The sequence below is a fragment of the Cyanistes caeruleus genome, chromosome 1 (genome assembly GCF_971803275.1).
Source record: "Cyanistes caeruleus chromosome 1, bCyaCae1.hap1.1, whole genome shotgun sequence".
NCBI lineage: Eukaryota > Metazoa > Chordata > Aves > Passeriformes > Paridae > Cyanistes > Cyanistes caeruleus.
Genome location: NC_141701.1, coordinates 97,611,023 through 97,634,591, shown reverse-complemented (window position 1 = coordinate 97,634,591; position 23,569 = coordinate 97,611,023). Strand labels below are relative to the sequence as shown.

Genomic DNA, 23,569 nt, shown 5'->3' with positions numbered 1-23,569 from the left:
TGTGGAGGGCCTTCCCAGTAGAGAAAGAAATTTCAAAAGTAGCATTGGCCTGGCAGTTTCACCTTTAGCGTGCTATGTGAACATTAACAGATACTTAAGATATCTTAACTATGTAAAAATATTTTAATGAAACATATCTCTCCATTTTTCTTTTAAACAAGCTTAATGTTTGCATGATGTTAATGATTGCAAAACAAATTCTCCATGAATCAGAGGACTAAACAGGTATCTCCTTCCACACCAATAAAAGCTTGTATCCATCACTGTTAGATGAAATTCTGGACCAATTATGTCAGTATCACCCAGGAAAACCTTTCCTGACTTCACAATGGCAAGGAAGTGGGATCTCTGTCTTCTTAAAGGTATTCAACAGGAATTTCTATTGATTATTACAAATAAGTTTTCCATATACTTTAACTTGGACTTAATCTAAAAATTCAAATGAGATGTAAGCTTGCTTCGCTTCTAAGACCTATGTGGATATGTGTAGGGATACATATATATATACATACCCTAGTAAGATAAGAATTTGTAGCAAAGCAGTCTGCTCAGAGAACCCTCAAATTTTGTATACCAAATCTATCATAAACAGCCCTTTCACTTTGAGAGGCCTCACTTTTCCCCAAGACAGTAAACATAAACATGAAACAGCACTCTCCAAACAACTACAGCAATCCATCCTAAAATTCCTAGTATTTCCTCAATATTTCTCATTGCCTCAGTAATTTTACTTCTTGTGTTTACTTCTTGTGTTTGTTACATGTATATCTTTGTGCAAAGTGAGAAATGACAAAAGATTAGAGAAATTGAAAATACTGCTTAAGTAAACAATAAAATATTGCAAAGAAAGCCAAGGTCCACAAGGATGACATTCTGGGCTCAATAGGAAGGAAATGCAGCTAGCTTGCTGGAAACCTGCAATCCTGGAGCCCAGGCTTTCCTGAGGTAAGGTTCCAAAACAAAAGTACTGCAAACATCTTAGTGAACCTGTGCCAAAACCCAGCAAAAGGATCTAGAGCAGCTGCATATCAAAGGCAAGTTTCTTGGGCAAAAGAAAATATATTGCAAAAACAATGGCAAAAATTTCAGGGCATCTGTACATTTTAGAGGCATATATTGACAAACAGCAGTTGGCAACAGCTGTCTTTTACCTGTATTTACTGGAACTACTAAGAAAGAAAGAAAAGAAACTAAATGAAAGAAGATAAATTAAATCAGGCTCACCAATTGTAAAGTTATAGCCATCAATACTGAATGTAGCACTCCGGCATTTTTTAAATGCTTCCTTTCTGCCACTTGGGTCTGTCATGATCCTGCCAGCTTGTACTTTCAGCAGCTGCCTTTCTCTCCCTCGTGGAAGCAGAGCACTCGAGCTCACTCTTAGCTGCTCTTGAGTATCTGCCTGTGACAGCACACACACCAAGCCTCACATCTTACAGGGAGCCAGATCTGAGAGGCGTGCACCCAAGAATTTTCTCCTCCTCCAAACACTCTCATTGGCAAATTACCTACGTGCCTGCTCAGAGTTCAACTGGTTAGAGGCTCCCCTATCAAAGCCAGCAGTCAATTAGTGTGAGACTACCAAATCAATAAGCCAGCTGTAGCTGTCAAGTCTCTGTGTAGGAGGTAGCACACAAAAAAACAATAAAGGGTTAGATTTTGTTGTTATCTACCCTTTGATGCTCCCTATATTCCCTGCTATGCTGCAACCAGTTTCTGTGGCTCCTCTTACTCATGGGGATTTCTGACTTGCAGCAAATTGTGCTCAGATTTCAGCTCTTCAAACAGAAGCAGTGTGTTTTAATAATTCAAGATATAATGAATCAACCCAAATACATTACACCATCAATCACCTGCTACTTATGTAAACAGCAGGTGTCTAGAAACCCAACTGAGAGCACAGAACTAGAGATTATCAGTAAAGAAGGACATGGGAAAACACATGTAATTTAGCAGTAATGCTGATAAGCTGAACAAAATGGTCATACATGCACACACACACTTCCAAACTCTTCCCTCTCCTTGTTGTTTATCACATGGTTTGTAAACTCATCTCTGTAGTTTTTTAACTAGTAGTGCTTAGAAATGTTGACTCAGAGCATGTGCAAGCAATCCACTGAAAAAGGCAGGCAAATGCTAAAAACAGACAAATTTATAGTCAAGGCTGGCAAAGTTTTCACAAGAAGGCCAGCTGCAAGCCAAAGTTTTATGAGTAGGCATCTAAGAAAACACTATCATCATCTTAATGATTCGTGTACACAAAAACCTGTGCAACTCTTTCTTTTTCTTGTAATACACATTAGAACTATAAATGTGCTATTGAAATGATCCAATTTTTATGTTCCAAAGAATAAACATAAATTCCACATAAATGCATCAAGCTGTGCATTGGTCTGGATGGAAACCACCTGGAAACACTAGACTTCAAGAATACCAACAAAATAATATCCAGGACACAGTTTACTAAAAGCTTTCTCAATGCACCTAAAGGTTTACAAAACATCAACAAATGAGATCATGTTTAAGGTATAAACCTCAGCCCTTCCTTGTTTTCTCAACAAAAGCTTAAGTCAGATAGAAATGCTGCACTTTTTTAAACCTCTCTCTTCAAAGGATGGAAGAGAATGACTACTGAACTCCAGCAGTTAATTTAAATTCCCCTTAGTTCTACCTCAGCCAAACAGAGCTTTTTTTGTTAACTTTTTTTTTTATTATTTATTTGGATTTTCAAAAATATAAGACAAGTTCATTAAGAAACAGCTTCTAGCAATGAGGGTTTGTTGGGCTTTTTTAATAAGTCATTGTTTTGAAACAAAAACAACTACTTACAAACAACATTTCCAACACTTACACCAATAATTCTTTCTGACATGAAAGGTATAGGCAATAGTTCTAGAATTTAAAAGAGTTGTTGCTCTTTATAGGCACTTCAAAGCCGCTGCAATGAAGACTGCTCATGCAGTTTACTGAAATTCATCATGTAGCTGCCTCTCCAACAGAAAGCAGGAAAATAATCCAAGTATAAAATATTTTCAAGGGATTATTTTGTCTGTCACTGGTCACATAGATCATATAAGCATCAATGCTCTTCCTAACACAGCAAAAGCAGAGAGAATAATTCATACTATATTTAGAAAGCAGAAAGTTGAATGTTACCTAAATGAAAGGTAAGGAACTCTAACAGTTTTAATATTTTGGAACTATCAGGTTTTTTGTTTGTTTTTTAAATTTAATTATTTGCTGACACAATTTTCTTCCTTAATCCATGAAACTTTATTCAAAAAGAAAAACTGTGGGAAGATAACAGTGATGATTTGACTGATGCCTAGAGAAGTTTTAGTCAGGTTTCTAAGGGAGGAAAAATGTTCTACTAAACAAAAGGCAGCTAGAGACAGTCCTGCTTCCTCCTTGGCTGCAGACCTTGTACTCACACAGGAAGCAGAAGAATTCTATTAGTATTTTTCTTCTCAGGAGAGTATCCAGATCAAAAAACTACTGCTGTGATGCTCATTTTTGAGCTCCTTCACTAGTGTTTTGGCCACTTTGAACAGATTGACAGAGAGAAAATGACCTGGTCTGTGGCTGAGCACCCTGGAACTACCTTACAATACTTGTACTAATACTAGTACTAGTACTAGTACTAATACTAATACTAATACTAACACAAAGAGTTGTAGTAGTTTTATAAGCTCATTTAGGTCAAAGTGAACACTTGCACCACAAAGAATAAAGACAGTCACTTAGGTGTTTAAAGTGATCAAGTAAGTTTAGAAGCCAGATTATCCATACTGTTGGAGAGGGCCCTGAACAGGTTGGTTGCAGAGGGATGGTCTCTCCTTTCAAAGCTGCAGAGGTAATCGCATTGGGGTAAAAAGGGAAAGGTTTTGACCTGCAAGTTTTCCAAGAAGAAAACAGTTTCTTCCCAGTTCTAGTTAAAATTTAATCCATCTGCTCAAAGAATTACCAAATTGTATCAAGAAACTTGATACCTGATCCTATCTGATTATTTTGCTGTTCAGCTCTTGGCTAAATTTCAAGTCTGCATTTACATCCTGCTTTCTCAAACAATTCCTACAGATTCATTCAGGATATAGTACATTTTTTTACCTTCCACTGCCAGGAAGTACCAATATAGATCACCAGGCATTTCTTGTGGCTGCAGTTCACTGCCATGGAGAGAAATAGATGTGTCATTTGTAAACTACCTGAACATCCTTTGAGGTAAAAAGCATAGTGTGAATCAAAAATATTTATTATTATTGCTGTAAAAAGACCACAGTTTACATGACAACTTTTGATTTGGCAGCCCATAAAACAGCAGTTACTTTGATATATTGCCTTTACTTTCCTATTTGTAGAAGAGTTTGCATGCTTTGAGGAAATCTATTTTAACCAACGATCATCTCAAATTAAACCAAATACCCATCTGTCAGGAAAATCCGCAAACACCAGAGATTTATGTCCAAAAAGGAGACAGAGGAATCCTTCAACTTTATTCACATAAAGGGAGAGAGTTCACTGGGGCAAACACCCACGGGGTTTTCCCTCTCTCACTCGGGGTTTCAGAGGGTGCAGCCTCCCTTTTATCCTAACTCTCAGCTGTGTAATGCCCTCTTCCTTTCCCCATGGGCTGAGGTACTAGGAAGGTACAGCCTTCTCAAAGTGCCTACCACATATTCCCCCTTGAACTTACCATTTTATCCCAAGGTTCAGAAGTTCAGGCTTGTGCAGACCCTTGTCTCTTTTAGGAGCCATACTATCTGGGCCTGGTAACAAACTCGCTGCCCAAAGTCAGTATAGACCTTAAGAGCCATTTTAAAGATGTTAACACCCATACCTTCACCTATCAAATTATTTGTAAAGATATTAACACACATTTTTCCTATCACATCCAAATCTTCAAAATACCTGCTAGAAAAAGTGGTGGGGAAAAAAAGACACCTATAACAAATAGGAGACACTTCCTAACTCCAACCAGTGTTTTTCTTCCTTTCAGTATGAAAAGGCATACTATTTATGTAAGTTTTCATCAGCAAGACTGAAAGATTTTTAATTGCAGTTTATATTTTAAAATAATCAGTTTTATGGAGAAATACCTCTTTGTATTAACTAAAGGCATAATTTGTTCTTTCAGTCTTGTATCCCCTGGCTCATGCAGTGTGAGAAATGGAAAATGAGAGCATTAAATAAAATCCCAGTTCCACAAATGTCGTGGGTAAAATTCCCACTCAGTTCAACAGGGCTGAAGTTCTGTCTTCCTGGTTTTTCATTTCTGTGCTCCTCTTTACTTAGCTCCTAACACAAGAAAATTTCACAGGAGCAATGATAAATTTAGGTCTCAGGTAGCCGTATGACTTTTTTACTGCCAGTCATTAAAGTTATCAGAATTAGGATCTTGGAATTTTTATCTTTTCAGAAATGTCTCTGGTATCTTAAACACTAGATAACTTGACTTTTAATACTAAGAAAAAACAAATACAGCCATCCTGGCTAAGACCAAAGGCCCACTGAAAACAGTGCTCTATATCAAGCTCTATATCATATCTCCATCGGTGCCCAAAAGTAAATGCTTAAAAAATTGTAAAGATGTTAAAAAATCACCAAGAACAAGGCAGACTGTGGTGACACTCAGTATCTGATCACCACCAGTTTGGGTACCTCATGGACTGTCTGTATATTCTGTGTTCATAAACAGTCCAAAGTTTTTTGTTCAATCAGCTTAAACTTCAGCACCCTCAGCAGCCCCCATCAAAGAGGTTTACAGCTTAACTAAATACTGCATGGACACTTCCTACTATTGCTTGTTTTGAATCTCTTTTCTTTCTCACTACCTGTTTGCTCTTTAGCCTAATACTCAGTATCAATTCTGAAGCCTTCTGGCTATGAATCCAAAGGTGAGGAGTGATCACATGGGTGGCAGAGGCACCCCCAGCATGCTGGATTTCTGGTGGTAAGGAACCCTGAGACAGTGGATTCCAGTGAGAGAGACCACAGAAGGATCAGGGAGCTGCTGCCTTTGAAAATATTGATTCCACCACTGAATTTCCACAAACTTCAATTGAATAATTTTTGCAAGAATATATTTTTCAGAGATGTTTTAGAGGGCTGTCTCACCACTAGTATTAATGTCATCTGAAAACATTTAATATCCCAAAGAAGAGTTATACAGCTGGGCATGATGTTCTAAAAATTGATAAATCTTTTAAGAAAATTTCCAACTTCAGAAAAGAAATTCAGCTGTAATTACTTGAGCTGTTTGGTGTATTTCTCACAATCAGCAATGAACTTGGGTATTGCAGGCTATTTCTGCAGAGATGCTCTTCTTTCCTGAAAGCTTCTGCTGTTTCGTAGAAGCACTCCACCTGCATGTTGTGATGATACTATCAGAGATTGTCATTGTTGGGAGTATTCACCACATATAAGTTATTTTTAGGCGTGGCAGCCAGAAGGCAATATGACTTTTTAATAAAAGCTGGTTGACACCAGCTGTTCTGATGTTTTGTGCTTGCTTCAGGCTTTACCATTTTCTCTCTTGCCACGAGCTGAAAAAAGGAATAGTCTTCAGTTTGCTGGAGTATTTTCTTGGTTTATGCTACTTTATACTTCCCAATAAACACATGTTTTGTGCTGTTTAAAGTGACTTCACACCATGGGTAAAAATCCAAATGCATCCAGTAAATACCAGGCACAGGATAGGGAAAAATACAATGCACTATTATTTTGAACTTGGACTTAATTATTTCAAGCAGCTCTGCAACTCAGAGAAAGAGCATTACTGATTTTAGAAACACAGGAGGAATCTACACCATCTAGTTTCAGGCACTTGGCTGAGTTGCCTAAATGAGGAACACTGTGACTCCCACTGCAGTGAGCAGGGAGTCCCAATGGTGAGTTGGAGCTCCTATTTAGAGAATGCCTTTCTCAAATACCCAGAGAGAGTGAAGCATCTGAGAGCTGGAAGAGGTAGTTTTGTGGAGAGGCTTAAGCTGAGCATCAGCATCATCAGGATCATCAGCAATAACTCACACTTTCTTCAGCTGGCTGCCAACAGTCTGATCCTCTTCAAACTAGATGAAATTTGCAGTGATGCCCATCTTTTGTCCTGTGTCCAGTAAAAATGCAATATCAGCAGCTACTATAATCATATAGCTTTCCAGTGCAACTTGCAATCAGGAAAAACAAAGTGGTGAAGGACTTGGTCTGGACATTTGCAAAGGTAAACAGTGGGAAAGAAGCTCTAGCAGGAAAAGAGAACATGAAGGCCTTAAAGATCTTCATAAATACACTTATTCCTATGTATTTCCTTCAAACACTAACTTGCAGTCCCTAGTACCATGAAGGCCAAAAGCAGCTCTGTCTCCAGGTATAGCTTCATTTTCTAAATGAAAAATTCTCTCTTTGTTTAGGGGGGAAGGAGGAAGGTTTTAAAAAATAATAGTTTCAACAGCAAAACAACTTTAATGCTCTAATTCCAGTCTTGTCTAAACAGTGCTGGTTGACCAGATTTCATTTGTCTTTATTCATTTCATTTTATTTCTCTGGTCTTGTTCAGTTATACTACTTAAGTATGATTCTCCAGTGTAATGTGATTCTCTGTATTACGGCAAGCAGCTGTTGAAAGCAAGTCAGCCAAAATCAGAACCAATAAAACTTACACCATTACTCAGAAAAATAAAACTTGAGGTAACAGTGTTAAAAATAGGATGCAAAAGAATTAACACTACACAGTTTTGTCATATGCATGTGGTAAAGACAGACTTCTGCTTCCAACATTATTCATGGGACTATACCATAATTAAAGCGACACTGAAAGATTCCCTTTCTATCTTGCCTGAGAGATTTCTGATCCTCATGGTACTTGCACCATGCTTACTTTGTTTGTGGTTTTGCCTTCATTCCTTCTGGCTAGTCCTCTTGAAAAGTCACCACACAGTGGAACAGCAGTGACCAGTTAGTCATTGCATCCCATTTGATTCCCCAGTCAGTATCATTCTCCCAGATGTTTTGGGCTGCAGCCAGTCATGCTGGTTTTGACTGGTGCAGAGTTAATTTTCTTCACAGTAGCTAGTACTGGGCTGTGTTTCAAATTTGTGCTGGTAATACACAGATTATACTGTTATAAAATACACAGATGTTTTAATCACTGCTGACGAGTGCTGACACAGCCTTTTCTATTTCACATGCTGCCATACTGGCAAAGGGACTGGGGATGCCTGGGAAGTTGGCAAAATACACAGCCAGGAGAGCTGACCCCAACTGACCAAAGGGGCAGTCCATACCATATGGCATCATGCTCAGTATATAAAGTGGTGGGGAAGAAGGAGGAAGCAGGGAACATCTGGCATTATGACATTTGTCTTCCAGTTCAACTAACCATTATGTGTGATGGAGCCCTGCTTTCCTGAGAATAGCTGCACACTTACCTCCCCATAACTAGAAGTGGTAAATTAATTCCTTGTTTTGCTTTGCTTGTGTGCATGGCTTTTCCTTTACCTATTAAACTTTGTCTCAACCCAGAAGTTTTCTCATTTTCTTCCAATTCTCTCACCCATCCCACTGGTGGAGGAATAAGTGACCAGCTACATTTAACTGGGGCTAAACCACAACAGCAGTTAAATTTTGAAAAAAAACTTCCTTTCCAATTCACACATTATACCACTACTTTGTGTTCTCTAACTCAACCTTGATTTTTTCTATTCTTCTGCCCTCCCTATTCTACAATTTTAGTTCTAAATATATTCCATTTTACTAAAGGAATTCACAGACATGATTTATCTAGGATGTGAAAATCTTGAGTGGATGCTACGACAGAGTTAGAAAGCAGATCCTTTGATGGTGCAAATCAGTACAACTTCAGATTCAGAGCTGGCCTTGTTCTTAGAATCAAGATCTGCCCCTTTGCCTCCAGCCTGGAGTAAAAACTGAACTGTGATGCTTGAACAGCTTCTTAGCCAGTGTCCTGAATGCCAGCCTACTCATGTCAGTATTTGGCTTTTAACATACTGTTGTTCCACATAGTAAATTAATTACATATCCTTCCTCCCAAAGGAGCTGACAGCATTGGTTTTCTGTATTTTCATATACATTGAGGGTCTATTTGTTTTTACCTGAACTGCAGATATTACTTCTGGCTGGATTTTTACACTTGATCCATTCAAAACCACAATTTGAATAAATGTGTTTGAGTTACCATGAAAGCCATGCTCCTCAAGTTATCCAAAAAAATTGACAAGCATCCAGGTAACATGGACAACATAATTCCCTCCAGCTGCCCCAAGCCATTCCCTCCCTTTGCCAGCTGCTCCTTCTTCAGTCATATAAACACAACTAAGTAAAAGGAGATACAACTGCAACTTTCAAAAGGTATTAAAAGCTAGGCTGCCTGCTACAGCTACCCAGTTCCTAGACCTAAGGGTTCTGACCAGATTAAAGTGCTCTTCATGATACATTAATGCAGCCTATATAATATTTGTAGAACTATGTTTTCTGTGTTGATAGAGATCTACTTGATTAAATGGAAATTAAGCCTCAGAAGGGTGATTTTCAATATACACATAGCACAGCCCCACACACCACAACAGCACACATACAAACAACTTTTTATAGCATGTTTTTATAGCAATATTTTTATATCAATACACTTGCTCTACCCCATATCTTGAGAGAAGGTCAGCGCAAAGTTGCCTTGTCCACAGAAGAATTAGATCAGCAAATACAACTCTGAAAGGAAAGAGAGGAGAAGAAGAGGTTCCCACACTATCTGCTTCAGTTATATAATAGTAAGTGCTGAATTTAAGGGAAGTCACTCTGGGTTCCCTCTATAGTTAGTAGCAGTGTAGAGGCCATGCTACAGGAAATGAGCAACAGGTACCAGACCTACAATGTACGTAGCAGATTTACTTCCTTTTCAATATTAACTAAATTTATTTCTCTGGTCAAACCACCAAATCATTAAAAACAAGATTCCCATCATGATGCTTTAATCATTAGCATACTTAAGCTACTGAAGAAGCTTCCCTTGAATTATATATTGTGTAAGCTAATATCTTACTCTCACTAAAAAGTCAGATTCAACAAGCATATTTTTCATAAAGATAATTCCATTGTTGCCAAAGCCCATAATGAGATTTCCATTTCTCTTATTCCTTTAATCTGATTTTTAAAAGTCATTTAAAAAGCGAGTGTATCAAGAACTGCCAGATATATTTCTCTTTTATACCTATAAAATCCCACACTTTTCTAAAATATCTGATGGTCATTATTATGAACTAGCAAAACTAGTTCCTATGTGTTGTATATTATTTCAAGTATAAGAGACCCTGTACAAAACAGAATTCCATTTGGCTGCCATCTACTTCTTGTTAACCTACTCTGGGCAAAACCTCTGTATTGCAATTGGCAGCTCTCATCCCAGGACTCTGAACTACCTTTGCAGAAAGGTGGAAGCCTAGAGCACAATAAATTTCATTTAAATACTGGCTATCTGAAAAGCAGGCCTTCAGCTTAAGTTATGCAGGTACACACCCTCTGTAATCAAGGAAGAAGCATAGGTACCTCCAGAGATGGGATCATTCTTCACTGTTTTTCTTTGCATGCATAAAGAGCCTATCTTTATCTTTTTATCTATAATTTATCTGTTTGCCTAAAAATTAAGTCTGTGGCTATACAGGAGTTGAATCCTGCCCTGCATTGTTAAGTACCAGGACTGATCAGAGTGATTTTTTTCACTTGCAGATTGGAAAACAACAATCATTGTTCCACTGGCTCTTCAAAACTGCTGCATCAGTGACTGGGTAGGGGTTTGGAGCTGTCTGTACCCATACAGCAAGGATTCCTCCAAGCCACCTTGCCTATCCAAAGTCTAGCAATGTAAAGTGGGCAGCTGGTCCCCATAAACCTACATCACATTCTCAGCCTACTCAGAAGGGCTAGGAGCAGAAGAGGCATTGCCTGAAAACCACCTAAATCACCAAATACTTTCAGCCATGCAAATTTTAGTCTGAGTTATGTCATACCAATGGCAGAAAAAACAGAAGAGGTCCCCGGTTGTTCACAGTACATACCAAGGTGTGGTAAAACAGAACTACTATCCATGAGACTGACACTACAATATGCCATGTGCAACCAAGCTATCAGATAACCTCGTCCTGACAACCTGAATGATTTCAGGAGAGACAAGGGAATACAGAAGAATGGACAGGAGGAGACATAAACATCTTGGATTGCAGCAGGAATGCAGAATATAGGTAAAGCCTTATGAAATAAGGGCCTTGTTGCCCTTGTGAAATCATGGCTCAGGCCTGCTACTTCAGCCAAGTAGAAGAGGACCCTGGGAGAGTGACCCAGCTGGAATAGGGGTAAAGAGACATGAGAGACACCCGGCAGAGACTGCTGCATGTTCACATTGTGGTGTATGGTGGACTGGGCTTGTTGCACCTTAAAATTATGTAAACTGATAACTGGCTAGCTGCTAGAAAACCTGGCTTTTGGAATAAATCACCATCTTCAGCATCAGCCTTGTGTCCACCATTAAAGGAGCAGTGTGTCAGTAGAACTGTTTCTTCATTGAACCTACACACACTAACACACAGTGGTATTGACAGAGTTGGGGCAAAGGGAGCAAGAAAGTAGTTGGATTAAAAAAAAATCAATTTAGTTTCATTCTGCTCATGGTCATAATAAGACAGCCTGGTTCTTTCATGCAACTCCAACACAATTAATTCTGTACTAAAGTGTTTTAGCTTTGCTATTTTTCTTCTCACAAGACATCCTGGTTTTGGCAAAGACAGAATTAATGTTTTTCCCATTAGCCATGAGGCAGCAGAGTCTGGAGCCATGTGGTCATGTCTAGGTTGTTTATTCTATACCGCCTCACATCATCATTGGCAGGGAGAAGAAAGAGGCTCTTGCTTCCAAGGAGAAGGTGAGCATGGTTTGAGGTCAGGGGAAAGCATGGCAGACAGAGAGTCTGTCCACCATTGTTTTCCATTGCCTCAGTCTTAGTGAGCATTTTTCATGTAAATCATCCTCTCTCTTTGTACACATTTGTAATTATTGCTGCTACTGTTTTTCCTTTTCTCATTGCTGCTTCCAGTAACTTGTCCTTTTCTTTTGTGCTTCCAACTGGAAGAAAGAGGGAAGCCAGTGCAATTTTGGTAAGTGCACTAAATTAGGGGATACCATTCCTAGACCACTACACAAGATCAATTTTAGTGTTCTGAGTACCCCAACCACACAGTAGCATAGCATTATGACAAATGGTAAGGAACATGGGATCCACAACCTCATAATCACAGCAAAAATAAAGATATTTAGCTCAACACTTTTACTTCTATATCTCTGCACTCCTCGGGTCACTAGACAATCTCACATGCCAAATGGAGCTGCAGGCCTTGAATGTACAATGGTCCAGAGAACAGTGACAGAGATCAAGGGCAGTACACCCAAGGCAGCAGCAATACTTTAGGTTCCTGCATTGGTAGGAGCTTTGACACATGAAAATTCCCAGAACATTCAAGAAAGCAGGTCCCAGTCAACTTTTCAAAGCATAGCAAAAAAAATTAACAGTCAAGCAAAAAAACAAACACAGTAGTCACTAATCCCACCCAAGCGAGAAATTCTTCCTGACACTTGAATCTGGATACAGGTTTAAAACAGAACGTAAAGCAACAGTGAATTTTTTCCATTATTGTTAAGAACTGTTATTTTCATTTAATTTTGCCTATATTTACAGCAAGTATTCACAAATTTGTGACTTAAGCAGAATTAATAGTAGCTAAATACACATTTCAGAGAGGTGACACATGAGACAATTAGCTTTGGTGATAAGCTAAAGATATTTTCATGTTGTTATGCTGATATAAATACTTTGCACATATTAGTGCTGATTAGAAGACAAAGTCTTGAGCAATCTCTTTCAATATTCCCTGCCTGATAACCAATATCAAGTGCTCACACAGAGCCAGTATGACAGCATACAGATGGACTGCATGCTTCATAAGAGGAGGAGGCTTTGGCCACAGCAGACCCAACCAGTCCCTGATGATGAACACAAGCAGGCAGATGTTGGTCAATGAGCTGCATGGTAACCATTCATAGCCATTAAGGTTAGAACACTGGGACTTTTGAACAGGGTATGTAAGAGCTGTGCCATTAAAGGTGTCTCTGCTGCATGAAACCCCAATGTTGTGTTGTCTCTCCATCTCCCCTAATTGTGACAAGCCATCAGACTATGAAAAGTAATGCAGGAAGAATTAATTTCTTTTAGATTCATGTAGCCTTTGTACAACTTTGTCAAAACAGGCAATCTGGACCAAGAAAATTATTACAGGCGATGCATGGAAAAAAACCAAAATTCTCAAGAGGATGAAAAACTATTTCACTTGCAAACTTTAGAACATTCAGAGAGAATACTACTCACCTCACCAGTCTCCCATATTTTTGGGTAGATGGTAGTGTTCAGGAAGAAAACATACAGCCTTCATGTGTATTGTAAATGTTCTGGATTTGAAGACAGAAGACAAATCACCTTTTCTCAAGTCAAATCACTGTCACAAAAGAGGCCACCTCATCTCTGCAGGGACCAGATGGGGAGTTCCTAACCTGTCCAGGGTATCAGTCATTAATTACACTAGGAGAATACACAGGCACAGTCCTGACAGAATTGCAGTTTTAGAAGAGGCTTAAATTTCATCCTGATTTCAAAACTCTAATGTAAAGAGCATAGATTTTGCTACAACAGAAATGCTTTTTATAGAATGGTGACAAGGCATAGAAGAAGACACTAATTCAAACTTTGGCAGAGAAAAGTTCACCTCGTGCACTAATCACTTCACATACTCATGAATACCAACAGAAAAAGACAATGCTAGGACAAGAGTCCAAGTAGACCTCATTAACTCATTACCTATAGATGAGAAAAGAAACAAATAATTTAAGGTAATAGCAAGATACTAACACTTCTACTGCTGCCTGTAGGAGCAGTAGCCCAGAACTGTGGAGTGCCCCTGCCCAAAGAGGTGGGATTTGATTTTGGGCAGGAAGTGTTAAGGTGAGGGGCATGGCTTTAAGTCCCAGGAGGAGTGGACTCCACCCCTCTGCGTTGGGGGATGTGCCCTATAAACCTGGGAAGAGTTACTCCACCCCCAAATCACTTATAAGATATCAGCCAAAAATGTTCTACCCTTCATAAGTTGCTAATGTATGCTGCATTTATTTTAATAGTCCCTCCTATTGTACCCCTATTAGGTTGTACCCCCAAGACTTCTCCTTTGCTGTATCCCTATTGGACCCAGACCCTAAACTCCACCCTTGCTATTATTCCCCACTGAACCCACCACCCTGCCTCTGTTTGGGGTTCTCCATCTCTGGTTTATGCTGGGTTAAATCCTGTGTTGGTGACACCCCAGAAAATGGATTCCTGAGTTTAACCAAACAGAAACCTCTCTTTAATTTCTCACTTCGGTCACTGGTGGCTGCACCTCCCTGGACATGACTTGGTTGTGGCATGACACTACACAGAACAGATAGACTTTTGTGATCACACCTTATGGACTGATAGAAGTAACCATATTCTAAAGCCCAGCCAGTGGTTACTGCTGTTGGGTTGCTTCCCTGTTCTGTATTACAGTTCAGTTTGTGAGCAGAAGTATATAACCTTTCCTATAATGCTTTCCTTAATTTCTCCTTCAATGCCAAAGCTACATTCTGCTGAAGGCATTCTAAAGTCAGTCAGACATATTTTACATTTTAGAGAGGGCAATCATGAAACATTTAAGGCTACAGTGTCAAATCTTCAAGTTCATTTCCTGTTTGCTTTGCTCTTTCTTCCACAAGAAGGGCATAGTATTTTAAAGCTGGCAAAGAAATTTTTATACTTCAGGTGCAAGAGAACAAGTTTGCAGCACATCAAAAAAGTATGTGTAGGAGGTTTGTATGTGGCACAGAAGAGAAAGAAATAAAATTTTCAGGAGAACTTCAGGGACTTCTGGGACATACTCGTTCAAATGCAACTCATTTTGATGGACAATAGGTTTGCAAAAAGTAATTATTTGATTTAAAAGGAGTGAAGCATCTAGTTCCCATTAACTTTTACAGGGCTTGAACACTTACCTCTTCTGCCCATCACTGAGCATCTACCCCAAATACCTAACAGCTGGAGGAGGTTTTGATTGTTTTTTGGGGATGGGTTTTGGTTTTGATTTGGGGCAGAGGGCTAAAGGGTTTTTAATAAGTGACTCAGTTTCTCTACTCCCTAAAAACTCCAACTAATTTTCCACAGTCTCCAAACAAGGAGCATGCATTTAAACTTGTTTATACAAGTACTTCTAAGCTTTAAGCTTACCCACAAAGGTTTGTAAGACAATATGTCCACAGCAGCATTTCCTTCCTTCTCTGTAAACCCCTCTCATTAAAGGATAATGAACACTGAGCTTGACAAAATCTATTATATAAGTCATCTTATATATAATAAATATAAATACCCAGTGTTACTTTAGTAACATTTAAATAAATAAATAAACACAGTTTAATTTAAGTAAATACACAATATTACTTTAACATATGCAACCCTAAAGGGGTTCTGGTGTTCTAAATATTCACTGTCACTATTAATTTGCATCCCCAGAGTTCAATCACTTTGCAGCTTGGCTTCCCTACCATTCTTCAAGCCCTGTCTCTAGAATCACATGAACAGGTGAAAAACACACCTCAGTACAACACGAGCTAGCCTTTTTGTCCTGCAAGTGTGTAACATAACAACAGGATCTACAAGCAATCGCACAATGCAGATATTGTTAAGGAGTAAGAGCCTTGGGAAACCACAACAAGCAAATAAGACAATGTTGAATAAAAGGTTAAATGTGTTTTTTTGAAAAAACACAGAGGAGGAAGAGACACTTTATTTATTTTATTTATTATTTTATTAGTCATTTTATTTTACCTTCACCCACCAAGAAAGTATTATAGGACATTATGTAAAACTAAGTTACTTTGTTTTCTTTGTTCGACATGTGATTTTCACCCTGCAGGTGAAATGGTAAATTAAAAGGAAAAGAAACTATGTGTTACCTCTTTTTGAAACCTTGATTTCATAATTTCTTCCAGTTCTGTGCATGACTGACACATGGACTCAGACTGGCAGGGAATCCAAATTGGTTATTCAAAGACCTGGTTTTACACACTTTCTCAAGGCACAGTATTTCCTTTTGCTCATGAGAGTTTCATGGGAATTCTCACTACATGACCTATCCCATGCTGCCATGTCAGCATCACGATTTCTCAGTGTCCTTCTACGGGGAGATCACGCATTGTTCACCTGTCAGTCAGCTTCCAGCAGGTTCCTCTCCGTAGGGCTCTGCACTGACACCTCCTCACCCCAAGGTCAGGCAGAGACAAACTTCCTTGTTCTGCCACGTGCTTATGTGTGCTGCCATGTGCTTCTTTCTGCTGCCATGTGCTCCTTTGTGCTGCCATGTGCTTCTGCAGGTGTGTCCCACAGCCCACAGCTCAACTCCATCCCATCTCTTCCCACACAGTTCCACTTAAAAGCCTGAAAAATAAATTGACCCCACACTACGTACCAGCATTCTTCCAAAGATGGATCTATGTCTGGCTTTTATCACACTGAAATATGTCAAAGTGTTTTCAAAAGGAAAAGAAGAAAAAAAAACAAACAAGAGGACGAGATTAAAAAAAAAATACAAAACTGAATGGTGTCCTCTTCTTAAAATTAGTTTCTTGAAAAAAAAAATACCATGGGCAGCTACATCTGCTTCAACTAGTTTTTTCCATCTTTTAAATTCTTTTATTTTAAGATTGTGCAGGAACTGCTTACATCTACCAAACATTTGTGTTGTATTTTTTGCTGTGAAATCACAACATAAAAAAGATGTGTAGCTACTTACAACAGGGCAGATGGCTGGACTGTTTTGGCAGCCTATGGAGTCCAGAGCTCGTCTGGCCAACAGGTTGCACAGGGATGTAGGGAATGACCTTGAAGTCATAGTAGTAAATAAATACCAGAAGTAAGTAGTGGTCACTATTTTATTACAGAACAGGAACGTTAGCCACTTAATTTTAAAAAACACTATTCTCAAAAGAGAAAAAAATAGGTGTTGGGGGAGTAAACTGGAGGAATATGACCAACTCACTTGATGCAGGGAATAAGAGGCTATAATATGCAAGATTTTGAATGCTTTTATTGTTTAAACCACTTCTAGAACAAAGGTTCTGTTTTGAACATACTTCAGTCACAACTCTTTACATTGTCAATGCTGAATTTACGACCTGATTCCTTGTCCAGACATCTCTTCATCGAACCAATATCCCAGCTTTAAGTAGTGCTAATGTTGCTGTATCACTGCCAAAACTTTACCATCAACTTCCATCAATATGTATGGCCACCACTTTAGCATAGACCAATGCATAGACATCATTTATTTGGCTCACAAAAAGTAGATCTGTCAAGAGATCTGTCAAGACTTTGCCTCTCTCTAAATAGAACAGGTGAATCTGTTTGATTTTGTGAATCAGCAAACAGGAAAAATAACCATTAGTGCAGTAGCAAAGCATCAGCAGTTGTCAGTGGTTTGGTATATTTTATATAATGTGTGTTCATCTAGCAGAGTTTTCTGGTGTCCTTCATTCTGTCCTCAACAGTCATTTTAATCCCACAAGACAGTAACTGTTACAAAAGTATTGTTCAGTCCCCAGCACACAAAACAGCAACCACATTTGTGTATATTGTAGACAATAAAATTCTTACCTATGATAACTAACTGGGATGAACAGCTTGGGGTAACTTCTGAGTCTGTCACTGGTTTTAGTGTCTGCAGAGTTTTACCCACTAACAATTGGCTTGCCATTCCTCAATCCCACCACACTGGGAAGGATCACAATGCCTCCTTTCTTCCTACACTCGCTCATTTTGCCTGTTTTCCATGCTTCCAGGAGCACTGTTGTATATCCTCTTATTACCTATCCTCTTCTTAGCTTCTTTCATGTCTTCGTCTTACACAATCTTGTCCTCACACTTCTTTCTACTTCACTGAAGTACCAAAAATCAAGGCTCTATGAAGAGTTTCTTTTCAGACATTTTGTCCCATGTCTTCCCCTGACTAATTTGTTTCCCTCAATGAACAGAAACAGTCTCTGGACTGCAAGAATTCAGCTGCTTATCAAACAACAAAAGAAAATATAAAAGCAAGAAAATGACCTGGCTTTTATTTCAGGCCATTTCACAGATAGAAATCCCTAGCATCCAAATTTCAAGTTTTCAGTAGCTTTCTGCTCCCTGGTCAAAGTACTCACCAGCAGAGAAATGCTAATATCTAGTGATATGTTTCCTCCATATCACAGGCCTTCAGCAGAAAGTACTGTTATATACCTGGTATTGCACAGTAACTTCCAGTTATGACAATTTTTGTATAAAATGCTACAATTGCCCCCCAACCCCGATAAACCAATCCTTCATTGTAGTAGTTTAAGACTAAAGTTTCTTTGCAGCTCATCTTTAGCATCTGGAAGAGACATGCACATTTTTGTTTTTGTAAATTCCCTTTCTTTTAAACGATCTCCATTTTTTGAGCTTTGCAGTGGTGCACAATGGAAACAGAAACAGGTCCACCGAGTGTCTTACACCGGGCCTCAAATTCCATCAGCAACAGCCAGTCTGGAAAAAAACTTGAAAAATACAATGCTGTTTTCCATCACATAACACATAACTGTGGAAGAGCCTGCACTGACAGACACTTGAGCTTTATCAGTCAAGTCTACTGGACCCTAGGCCATTGAGATGAACTGTGTTTTAGCTATTGTAAAGCAGTTGAGCATTTGGAGGAAATTACTGAAGAACTGGTTCAGTTTTCTGTTTCATATGAACTGTGATGTTAGTTATACAGAAAAACAAAACAAAACAAAACCCCCCCCCAAAAAAAAACAGATAAAATCTCTAAAATCAAGAACTTCTTTAAACATGGTGAGAACAAAGGGAGGATTATATAGATGCCTAGGTTGCCTTGTCCATTTTTTCTTTTACACTACTAGAGTAATTGTTGTTGCTGTCGTTTCAGTCCCTGTCTCAGCTACAGTATCCTCAAATGCAATTAGGGTTCCTGCCTCAACTACAGTCCTCTGAGTGCTGATTTGTGGCCTAATAGGCCCTGTGGCCAGGCCCCAGTACAGGGTGAGAAGCTGCTGATTTTCACTGTAGTTGGCAAGGCACTCTCCTATCAGGGGGTGCATCTCTTTGCCAGGGTTGATCACCTATTCAGGTGTAAAGATAAAAAGAGGGCCTTTCACTTTTTGTCCAATATTTAAACCCTTTTGGATTACTTAATAGTTTAGCATAATAGAGGTAAATTAAATCTTAGAGAATAAGAACAAGAAAGTATTCTCTGTTTAAATAAAATCCAGGAAGGAGAGACAAAAGAAATGTGCATTAAAAAGTCTCTCAAATCATATCAAGGTTCAGCAACATCCTTCCAATAAAAAGACCTTCTAATCAAATAGACAAATTACCATTGAAGAAGTAGTAATATAAAGACTTAAGTGAGTAAACAAACAGTAAAACTCCATAAATGTTTATAGCTATCACCATAGTGTGACACATTTGCTTCATTTATATTCATCAACACACAATCATCAAGCCAGATTTTGCCTGGCAAACAGATTACAGCAAACAATACCTAGCAATATTTAACCATGATTTAACAAAACACATTGTCCTTAGATGCCCTGAGTTCAGTACTCCATCATTTCATGGCTGCTGTTGCTTTGGATACAAGAACTGCTTTGAATCAATTTGTTAATTAATGATTTGAACATGGAAGGCTTTGCATTCTGGCTTCAATCCAGCAAAGCACTTAATGCACCTGCGCTCTTTAAGCACTAAAATGGTTTCAATAAAGTATGACAACCTGTGACTTTAGAGTTCAATTGCATGCTGAAGTCCTGCTGGATTACAGCCAGAGCATTCAATACTTTGCAAGAACAGGTTCCAAGCAAGAATTATGATTATGAAAGTAAGTAGGATGGATAAATGTGATACTTTTTTACAGAGTTTTTGTAACAGAGAAAAAGTATAAAGTGTTTGTGTCTTAATTTACAGAAGATTTTTGCCTGACTAAAAACTTTAATATATGTTTATCTAGTGCATAAAATCAGCTCTGTGGGGTCCAGCACCACATGATGTAAATAAACCAGCTTAACATAATAATAAATGTTATTCCCCATGACCCATATAAAAGCACACAGCATTAACAGGAACACACACTGGCTGGGTTCTGCAGAGCAAATTTGCAGTCTTCAGATTCTCAGTATGTTGAAGGGCTACTGAGTTTACCAACAAATTTTATAAATTAAAAGATTCATTGCAAATTACCTGAAGATTTTAATGTGAAACAGAACCTTCCTCCAGTACCCTTTTCTTCAGGCTGTTTGGCCCTTATCCCTTACAGATAAAGCTGAACAAAAATGATCCATTGTTATTAACATAGGAGACGAAGTTTAGTTATGGAGCTTTTTTTGCTAAACAGAATTACAGTGTAAGCATGGCAATGAGGGAAGAGAAAAGCCTCACAGTAGTGGAGAACTGTAGCTAGAAGCTCTTAGACCACTCTGCAGAAGAGCAGCCAGGCTGGGTTCTACATTGCTCACACTCCCCTTTTCTTTGAACCCAGGGCTGACGCTGCCTTCACTTCCCAGCAGACACAGCCTCATTCTGCCCAGGGGCTTTCACTGGTGCAAAAGATAATGAGCAATCAGCTGGAGGAGTTTGGGGCAGTACTGGGAATGAAGCTCAGGTATGTCACCTGCTGAATTTTCGGCAATGAACAGTCAATCCACCCTTCACAGGCAATAGGCCTTGCCTTCCACCTAGGGTGAGCATTGGGATATAAAGATGTAGAGTTCAGGCCCCTGGGTTTTCTCCTCAGTTGAGCTGGACACACATTCTAAAAGCAGAGTCAGTGGAAGAAGGAATCGGGATTTTGTCACACTTGTCACACCAACATAACAAATCCCTTTACCACACTCCATGGCCAAATGGAGAATATCCACTGCCCAGCCTCTTTTCTTCCTCACTCATTTAAATAATGACTGAATTGGCCAGAAGCTTTTTGAGTCCAATTATACTCTGCCCTGAACCATGTAATTGGCTTTCTGAAAGGGTTACTGTTCTGCTTGGAAGCATTCCAAATGAAGTGGAACAAGTGAAAGTGCTCTGCAGCCCTCATGAGAGAAAAATTCAAGCCTGGTTCGAGAGACTTGGAGCGTCTATTCTGACATCTAGCCTTTACCTATACAACAGAGATAGAAATGGTGATAGAAAATAGAAATAGAAAATGCTTTCCTGGTGAGGAGGGATGCTATGTGTATTTGGACTACAATCCAAGGTCCTAGCAGGTATAAATATAATTTTTAAAAATACTTTTTAAATTATTTAATTAATTTTTAAATAAGATCATTTTTTAAAAGGTATCAATAAGCAAAGAAATTATTTTTTCATTTCTCTCTTAATTTCTGCCAAACGAGATTTCAAACAGAGTTCCCTTACTCTGTCCTTGCATTTTTTTAAGTCCAATGTTCTCTGAAGTGCATAGAAAATCCTAACAGATGGGAAAAATCAAGAACATAATAAGAAGTATCCCATTTAACTTTTCCCTCTCTCTCTATGTTACCTAAAGCTAAATAAAACCAGGAGAATAACATCTACAGACCAATTAAACTAAATAGGCTGAAGTTACTCACAAGGGAACAGTCATAGTTTAAGCAAACAAATCCTGTTTAACACTCTGGAGGACCATTAGCAAAAGGCTGCATTCAAGTTTTACCATTCTCTTTTCAGCTGTTTAATTGCCACAGACTGAAATATCTCTGCCAGCTCTGAAAAAGTAATTCAGACAGATCAAACTGCAGTTTACTAATTAATTTATATATGGGGGTTATGGGGGTGGATAAAGTTGTTGTCTGAAGCCAGATAAAAATCACCTGGTTTTGCTCAGTCTCACAGAGGATAGGGCCTAAGCTGACCCCTTACTCCTCCTCAGGATCACTTGGGGTTCATTTAGGAAGCTCAAATTATTCCTGGGATGTGTCTGAACACCTTTTAAATGCTCAGTCTCACCCACACAAAAAGTAACCTCATCTGTTTTCTCTGCTCACACGTTGGCCATAACTCTCCTCCTCAGACTCTGCCTGGTGTGTAGCCAGTTCTCACAGCTCAGAGATGGGGAGGCTTGGGCCCTAACAGCAAGCAGACCCAGACCCAGCTCGTGGCCACAGACCTGCCATGTGCCAGCATTGCTCCTTTCACTGGCTGCACCCCCAAGAACTGGCCAAGCCACATGCTGCCCCTTGTGTGTTAAGCAGGCACAATTCTCTTCAGAGCCCACAAGCTTCTTGTACATAGCTACTACAAAAAAGGGACAAGGGAAGAGGATGAAGGACATAAGACATAGACAAGGCTGCATAGAGAAACTTTTGAAGTTCTGCCCTGCTCTATTTCCTGCCATGTTTCTATTGCTTCTCAGTGCTGAAGAATCTTCCTGTAACCCTTCTACTACTTCATTCTGTACGAGAGAAAAACTGCTAGCAAATAGTACTATTCAGAGCACCAGATGTTCTGCAAGTTCTGATTTCTTCATTAATGATTAGTGTGTTCAGGTAGTAACAGACTACAACATTTCTGTTTTCTGAGAAAAAAAAGATATTTAAAGGATATTTAATACATCAGAATGTCCTTCCTGATTATGTGTATCAATAGGAATAAAAACAGTTGAACACCAGGTGTAAGAGGAAGAATTCATTATTTACTTGGTCTATGAATTCAATCAGTATTTTCAAAGAAAGGAGCTAACTACAGTGAATGACTAGGGGACAGGAAAAAAACAGCAAAATTATAGTTTAAATAATTCCTGTCCTAATTAACTTCTTTAATTCACTTGTGAGACACGAGTGACAAACTGATCAGATGCCAATTCTGATGTGCCAAACTGATGCCTCTGCCAATTCCTACCTGGTCTGTGAGTTGCTGCCAAACAAAAAACATGCTGTGAAGATTAATGTACTGGGACAAGAAAATAATTGTAATTGACCTGTATTTTATTTAAAAGATTAAATATGACTGTTTCATAAGGCCATCAATAAAGACAGTACAATTGCTAAAATTACTTGAGGAAAAGCCTTAAGAAAATGTAGCATCAGTAGAATAAAAAATCATATATTAAATCAGAAGATATTTTTCACAGACAGCTACTTTCTTTTTAATAAAAGCACATGTCTGTAATTCCTGTGCATTTCAAACAGAAAGCCAGTGGGAAGCTATGTACTTTCCAAATATTATTTCCCAAACCAAAAAAAAAGCCATCATGTACTAAAAGAAGGCACAGCTTCTATATGTACAAGCTAATATATGGAAAAGATGTGGAAGGTTTCACCACTTTTCACCTGCCTGCTATTTACAACCTCCCTTGGTAAATTGTCATTTCTCCCTGAGATTGAAACAAAAACAAAGGCTTAAAAATGTCAGCCCAGCGTATTTAAACAGAGAAGCATTACCTAAAAATAGTTC

General features: G+C 38.8%; 1 protein-coding gene and 1 long non-coding RNA gene across 5 annotated transcripts in view; both read right to left on the bottom strand.

Annotated features, from left to right (window-relative positions):
- The window catches only part of PDE1C (phosphodiesterase 1C), a 200,250-nt gene extending 198,728 nt beyond the window's left edge, over positions 1 to 1,522 (bottom strand). For all 4 annotated transcript variants that reach the window (XM_086844064.1, XM_023919566.2, XM_086844075.1 and 1 more), the window contains exon 1: positions 1,225 to 1,522. In XM_086844064.1, coding sequence (XP_086700190.1) covers positions 1,225 to 1,309 — 85 coding nt within the window. In that variant the 5' untranslated portion in view covers positions 1,310 to 1,522. The remainder of the gene's footprint in view (positions 1 to 1,224) is intronic.
- Positions 1,523 to 9,597: 8,075 nt separating this feature from the next.
- LOC111923966 (uncharacterized) lies at positions 9,598 to 13,573 on the bottom strand. Its single transcript, XR_002861374.2, has 2 exons — positions 13,421 to 13,573; positions 9,598 to 9,720 (listed from the first exon to the last, which is right to left on the bottom strand). It is a non-coding gene; the product is annotated as an uncharacterized LOC111923966 (long non-coding RNA).
- Between the last annotated feature and the right edge of the window lie 9,996 nt (positions 13,574 to 23,569).